The sequence below is a fragment of the Nilaparvata lugens genome, unplaced genomic scaffold (genome assembly GCF_014356525.2).
Source record: "Nilaparvata lugens isolate BPH unplaced genomic scaffold, ASM1435652v1 scaffold9501, whole genome shotgun sequence".
In the NCBI taxonomy this organism is placed as follows: Eukaryota; Metazoa; Arthropoda; class Insecta; order Hemiptera; family Delphacidae; genus Nilaparvata; species Nilaparvata lugens.
Window position 1 is genome coordinate 206 of NW_024095244.1, and position 7,838 is coordinate 8,043.

Sequence of the window (7,838 nt, forward strand, 5' to 3'; positions counted from 1 at the left end):
TGAACGGGTCGCGGCAGTGAACGACACCGATTGATCCGGATCAGTAAAGTGATCCGAACTTCCCATCTCTACTATAGTGAGGTCCACGTTATAATGGCAGTGTAGGAAGATAGGAGAAAAGGGTTGCCAGATCTCAGCCTTGCCACTCAAATAGCTGATACTGTATATCTTGAATTCAACTGTTCATTATTGTTGAAAATAGTTAATCATATTTTATTTGTCAAGAAAATATTTTTTTAAAGATGTAATATAAATTTTCATGATTGAGATTAAATATCTACATTGTTGATAAACGATGTGGCAACATCGCAATGCGTGAAAAAGATAGCGCCATCTGCTTTGTTGAACGATAGACAAGGATAGCAACACAATTGCAAATCACACACTGCCATTATAACATGGACTTCACTATACTATTGCAGTGCTGAACTTTCTTTCAAGATGGCGGATTTTGGCGTCAGGATACTAGCCGACTTTCCATTCTGTGCTATGATATCCAATTTTCAATTATTGAAACTTTATTTAATGAGATCTAATTTTATCCGTGAAATTTAATTGAATTTCAGGACACGTCAGGCACAGGTGGAGAACTGCGGGCGGGCGAAGTATACTCTCCAGTCCCTGGGGGCGGTTCCTCCCAGAGTGGCACCCCAGGCACTTGCAAGGGTGGTCCCTCACTTCGGCAACCCCTGGCGAGCAAGGAGTACATAGTTCAGGAGACGCCGTTCTCAGCCAATCTGCAACAAATGCTGAGTGAGCATTATCAACGACCTCCGACCTACCATCACAGCGCGTGTCGGATGCTGGTGGTTCAATTCATTCAGCACATGATTCTGCCTTTTGTCTTGGTCAGTAAAATTCATTCTGTTCATTCATTCATCCATTTAATCATTCAGAATTTTAGAATATTTTATTCAAGCTGACATGGTTTAAATTGTTATTTTTTTTAGATAAACTGTATGTAACTGAGATGGTTCTTATAACTCATTCTAATTGAATAATGTTTTGTTCAAACTGAGATAGTTTTCACCCCTACACCCAGACGTAAAGTCTTCGTAGGGATATTCCGGTAATTTTGATAAGTATGAAACTATTGTAAAGTGCATAATCTATTGGTTAGAACGCAAACAGTACAGTGCGTCTTATCGCTTTTAGTTCCCCCCCTCTCTCTCTATACCTAGCTCTGTCTATCTCCGAGGAGGAGGAGAAGGGTGCTTTCTCCCGCAGAGCGGAGTGAGACCCCAGTCATCGTTAATATAATAAAGAAAAGTTAATATAATATAATAAAGAAAGAATTGGATAAAACGAATGACGCTCATCACGTCTGAACTACTCAAATTGAACTTGAAAGTCTGCATATAGATTACTAAATCCCTGAGGATGGTTATAGGCCTATTTTGAATTCTTCAAGATTCCAGTTGATCAAGTTTTCAGTCTGTCAAGTTTTTGATTATACCCTTGCGGAGCACGGGTTACCTACTAGTTATGGAATAAAGTGATTATGGTTTAAATTGATGGTTTTATTCAAACTATCTTAAGTAAAATAGTGCTTACAACTCATCCTAATTCAAGAATATTTTGTTTATTTGTATTATTGTAAAATCCAATTTTGATTCTATTTTAATACACAGGTGTGCATCGTGGGCATAGGTGTGCTTCGTCACTTGCACCTGTTGGACTCTGTGGGTAGTGGGGGATGGTGGGAGGGGTTGGTAACACTGCCCATAGCAGTCACACTTCCCCTCCTTCCACTTGTCTTCCCCTCCACCTGGCTGCTGCTTATGGCTTACGGCAACGCTCGGATATCGGCGCTGTTACAGACTGACACACACTATGCTGCCAAGGTGAGGAATTAATATTTATCTATTAATTTAATATTCATCTTTTCATCCATTTATTAAATCATTGAGAATCACTCAATTCCTAGAAAAGTACTACAGGCTTACGCCCAAAACGGTTCCAATTCTAATTTATACAACAGCTCAAATGTTGCTATTGTGAGGTCCACGTTATAATGGCAGTGTTTAATTAGCAAAGGTATTGCTATACTTGTCTATAATTCAACAAAGCAGATAGCGTTATCTTTTTCTCGCTTTGCTCTGTTGCCAGATCGGTTTTTAACAATGTAGAATTAATAATTAACAAAATATTTCATCTTAATTAGAAAAATTCATTATGAAATTATTGAAAAATATAATTTCTTGCTTAATAAAATACCGAGTAATTCAAAAAGGACTTTACAACTTTGAAAATTCATTGACGAGCGAAGTGAGGTCTAAGATTCAAGTGGACGGTTTGGCATTTCTCTTAATGTTTAAATGTTTATATGTTGCGCATTTACGGTGAAACGCGGTAATAGATTTTCATGAAATTTGACAGGTATGTTCCTTTTTGAATTGCGCGTCGACGTATATACAAGGTTTTTGGAAATTGTGTAATTCAAAGATAATATGAAAGGAAAAGGAGCCTCCTTCATACGCCAATATTAGAGTAAAATCAGACTATAGAATTATTCATCATAAATCATCTGACAAGTGATTACAAAGATGTGAGGAGAAGCCAGTCTATTGCTGTATTTCCCATAAGGTCTATAGTTCCAATCAGGTACTTGTGGATGAGAATACTGCGTGAGGTCTACTGTTCACAGAACTACCAGTTATTTTAATTGGATAATATTTTCCAATATAATTGTTAAGATCATTATAAGAGTGAGAAAAAGTGGCAACTGAAATTTTTAAGTGGTCCATAAGCGAGTTATGGGTTGTTGAAGTGCTAACTTTCAAGATTCCGTTTTCTTTCCAGATCATAAACAGTTCCGACAATATTATTAGAACAACTCTTGAAAATTCAAAAAAGTATTTCCAAACTAAATATTTTATTCCCCATATAGTCCCAATAAAAAATAACATTTTTTTGTAAATTCGTAGAGAAACATTTTTTAAATTTTATAAATTATCTACAAAATAAATTTGTTTAGTTTGTTAACTTTTTATTTTAATTGCGAAAAAATGCATATCAGAACAAATCCAATGATATTCTGAATGTATTAAAAAAAAACTCAAATGGAGTTTTTCTTATACTAAATAATACTAATACTAAATAGAAGTTTTCAAATTCTAAACCGTTAATGATCTGGAAAGAAAACGGAGTTTAGCACTTCAACAACCCATAACTCGCTTATTAGACCACTTAAAAATTTCAGTAGCCACTTTTTCTCACCCTTATAATGATCTTAACAATATTATATTGAAAAAGATTATCCAATTTAAATAAAAATAAGAAGGTGTTCTGAACAGCCTTAATTAGCAATGGTATTGCTATCCTTGTCTATCATTCAACAAAGCAGATAGCGCTATCTCTTTCTCGCTTTGCTCTGTTTCCAGATCGTCTTTTAATCATGTAGAATCAATAACAATATATTTCACCTTGATCATGAAAATTCATTATGAAATTATTGAAAAATATAATTTCTTGCTTAATAAAATATAATTGATATTTTTGAACAAAAATGAACAGTTAATATTACATCAATATACCTGTATCAGCTTCGTCTATAGAAGACAGAGGATCGGCAATGTTGTTCTCCTATCTTCCTCCACTGCCATTATAACGTGGACCTCGCTATAGTGACCTATCCTATAGGTCCACGTTATCATGACAGTGGATAAAGATAGAAGAAAAGCGATGCCGATTCTCTGCATTAATTAATCATATTTCTACACTGTCAAAAACATAATTGGCACCGTTGTGGACCTAGAAAAGGATACTACCACCGGCTTTGTCGAATGATAGACAAGGATAGCAAAACCAAAGTTGATCAAATACTGTCATTATAACGTGGACCTCACTATAGTGTGAGTAATGCCTAAATATTAAATATCGATTTGATCAGTGTCAGATAGAGTTATGCCACATATAAACAATAGCGTAAGTAGATATCCCATGGCATAAGGCGTTTATGTCGCAACTTTTACTGTTATCTCAAGCCGATAGTCCTCGTAGTTCTTTCCCGTGAAGCTGTGTGACGCTGTTAGTCTCTCATTGTGCTGTTCATACACTCTCACCCGGCCAAAACAGTAACAATAGACAGTTGTCGACAGTAATCTGCTTTAGTTAACAGTATAAGTTGCGACATGGACGCCCTATACCATGGGATGTATACTTACGCTATTGTTTATCTATGGTAATGCCTAAAGATTAAATATTGATTTGATCAGTGTCCTAGAAACAGTGCGTTAATCAGTTGTTTGTGTCTGTGAAGATCTTGTACGAATCTTGATGCAATTTTACTTTGCAGAACGTCAGAAGACCCAGACGCCGATCCGTTTGATGAGACCGAGATAGATAGGAGCACTCTGACTGTGCTGGACCTGGCTGAACTGAAACATCACTTTGTCACGAGCTGCTGGGACAGGAACAATCTCACACGCTCTTCCAATACTGCATGCATTGGGATCTATCACGGTAAGCTACCTACCTGCCTTACATTCCTAAATCAATTCTGTGTCCAACACTATTTCATAGTTATAGCATAGAGAAACGATAGCATAAATAGATATCCCATGGTATGGGACGTTTATGTCGAACTTTTACTGTTATCCCAAGCCGATAGTTCACGGAGTTCTTTCCTATGCAGCTGTGTGACGCTGGTAGTCTCTCAAATTGTGCCGTTCATACACTATCACCCAACAAACAGTAAAAATTGACAATATCGACAGTAATCAGTTTGAGATAACAGCAGTAAAGTTGCGACATGAATTCCCTATCCATGGCGATCTACTTATCTACTTACGCTATTGTTTCTCTATGGTTATAGTGAGGTCCACTTTTTAATGGTAGTGGAGAAAAATAGGAGAAAAACGTTGCCGATCCTCTGTTTTGTCAATGCCTTCTATACACGGTGTTCCACGAAGAGGTTACATGTTTTATTTTCCATTCATGCACCGAACGTTTTCAAATTCTACACAGTTTACAAAGTAGGCTCTAAAAATATTCTGGGAAAATTTCAGCTCCCTAATTTTCGTAGGACAAATGGCGGCATATTGAAAATTTACCAATTCGCTTCCTGGCGAAAAACTACTGCCACCATTTTGTTTCTACGAAGGTTAGGGAGCTGAAATTTTCCCAGAATATTTTTATATTTTTAGAACCTGCTTTGTAAACTGTGTAGAATTTAAAAAAGTTCGGTGCATGAATGGGCATGTAATATAGAATTAAACGTGTAAACCTCTTCGTGGACCACCGTGTTTTACAGTAGCTGATACAGGTTTATTAATGTAATATTAACAGTTCATTCTCGTTTAAAATAATCAATTATATTCTATTCAGCAAGAAATTATATTTTTCAATAATTTCGTAATGAATTTTCATAATTGATATGAAATATTTTGTTAATTATTAATTCTACATTGTTAAAAGACAATCTGGCTACAGAGCAAAGCGAGAAAGAGATAGCGCTATCCGCGTTGTTGAATGATAGACAAGGATAGCAATACCATTGCTAATCAAACACTGCCATTATAACGTGGTCCTCACTATAGGATCTATCACGGTATAGTGAGGTCCACGTTATAATGGCAGTATTTGATTAGCTTTGATGTTGCTAACCTTGTCTATCATTTGATAAAGAAGGTATTACTATCCTTTTATAGCTCCGCAACGATGCCAAATCTGTTTTTGGGAATGTAGAAATATAATTAATTAATGGAGAGGCAAGGCCATGCTGTTCTTCTATCTTTATTTACTGCCATTATAGATAATCACTATAGATAACCTGCTAACATTCTGTGTCCAACTACCAGTTCATAGTTCCTTTCAAGCTGCGGGCACAATATTGCAACTAAGTTGAAGAACAGCCGGTAGAAATCTACAAAAATTGACACCCTGGCACACTTTGCGGGTGCGCCAGCAAAACTTTCTTTTTTAAAGTTAACGCCATCCAGTCAGCTGATGTCGTAGTAGAGCAAAATTTGTTTTGTTAGAGGTCAGATCATAATGTTTTCTTCTCAACATGTTCAGTCGCCATCATGCTTTGGAACAATGAGAAGGGTGCATTTGTCGTTGAGACTTATTTTTCGAGCGGATATTCTGTGATCACAACCCAGCGCGCATTTCGAAATCGCTTTGATTTAGTCCCTTTGACTACTGTACCGGACCGGAAATCAATTGTTACTTGAGTCACTACGATTAGACAAACTGCAATTGCGATAAGACGAAGAACTGAATTCCCTTGGCCCATTAGGTCACCTGAGAACATTGATGCAGTGAGAGTTTCAATGTTGCGATCACCACAGCGTTCTGGGCGCAAACTTGCGTCTGCTCTTGGACTTTCCGATCGTACTGTGAGACGAATTCTTCATGATAATCTTCATTTCCATCCATACAAGATGTCAACTGTGCAGGAACTTTCTGAACGTGACTTCAATTGAGGGAATACTTTCCAGGACGTCTCATCTCAATCAGGAGCGAACAATATATACATATATACTCCTGCATGTTAATAACAAAGGCAGATTTTTGAATATTCTAGAGGCTTTAGAAATAACAGAGTAATTAAGGACAATTCCCAATATAGTTGACCAGATAAATTGACCAGATTCATTTCAACCAAAACAACACTACTACGATTTAGTTTCATCATAACATTGTAAGCATACATTAGTCATAGTTTTTCTATTACACATATTGTTTTATTATCTTTACTTGTTTTTCTTGGTTCTTATTTTGTACTGAAAGTGATTTTGTTATCATGGCGAGTCTGTTGCTTAAGCCGCCATTTTGTGGCACCGTTAAGTGGGAGGAGACTGTCTAGCTGGGCCAATGGCAGGCGTTCATGCCCTTGACCAATAGCAGTACTCGCCTACTAGTATAAATTCTGCTGCTCTTGTATTAGTTTATCAGAGATTGACAATGGTGTAACAACCGAAAAACCGGTCTTTTTAAGTATCAATAAATCTGTGGTTTTTGACAATAATTTCTTAGTCTTTTATTAGTTAGAAGCGAATTGGAGTGGCCAGCCCGATCTCCCGATTTGAACTCCTGTGATTTTTACTTTTTCTATGTGGGTATTTGAAATCCCTTGTTTATGTGAACCATCCAAGGACCCTTCAAGATTTGAGGACCAATATCAGGGAAGAAATTGCTAACATAACGCCTGTAATGCTGGCAAGAGTCATGACAGACGCCTGAAATCGGTTTACTTGGTTTATGGAGAATGGGGAAGTCACTCACCTGATCTGATATTCAAAACTAAATAAAAAAAAACTTTACATATGTGTCTAATTACAAAATAGAATATAAACTTTCTGATTCAAAAAAGAATTCTATTTACTTTGAGAAAAGGAAGTTTTGCTGCCGCACTCTTTAGTACAACTCATGGTTCAGCGGTTTTCAACAGTAGCTGTAGAGCTGCTTACAAATCTCTCTCTCTCTCACTCTTCTCTCTCTCTCCTCTCTCTCTCTCTCTCTCTATACATATATTTGTATATTTTGTATAATTTTTTGTATTCTCATGTAATTTGTTTCTTGTTTTGTAAAGGGTTGTGTGGCAGAGAGGACCAGGTGTCCCAACTCAGACTTTTGACTTACTGAAGGCCAGAATCATATTCTGTCTATATTTCGACAATAACTTTAGAGAGAATTGATCAATATGCTTCAAATTTTCAGCACGAATTCTTCGAACCTTTTTACAGGTCAAGTTGTTGGACAACAAAATTGACTCACTCCTTCGTCCTTTTTCAGGATATAAAAATAACATTGAAAGTGCATTAGAAAAAAATTGTTTTGATTTTATCATTTAGTCTCAGGGAATTAATTGCATGCTATTTCTTAATTTTTCC

General features: G+C 36.5%; 1 protein-coding gene across 1 annotated transcript; it reads left to right on the forward strand.

Moving 5' to 3' along the window:
• Positions 1-566: 566 nt before the first annotated feature.
• Positions 567-4,464, forward strand: LOC120349354 (transmembrane protein 94-like; the record flags this gene model as incomplete). Its single annotated transcript, XM_039419325.1, has 4 exons — positions 567-848; positions 1,632-1,844; positions 2,803-2,855; positions 4,298-4,464. Coding segments are annotated over 4 exons (715 nt in total), but the record flags the coding sequence as incomplete, so codon positions are not given.
• Between the last annotated feature and the right edge of the window lie 3,374 nt (positions 4,465-7,838).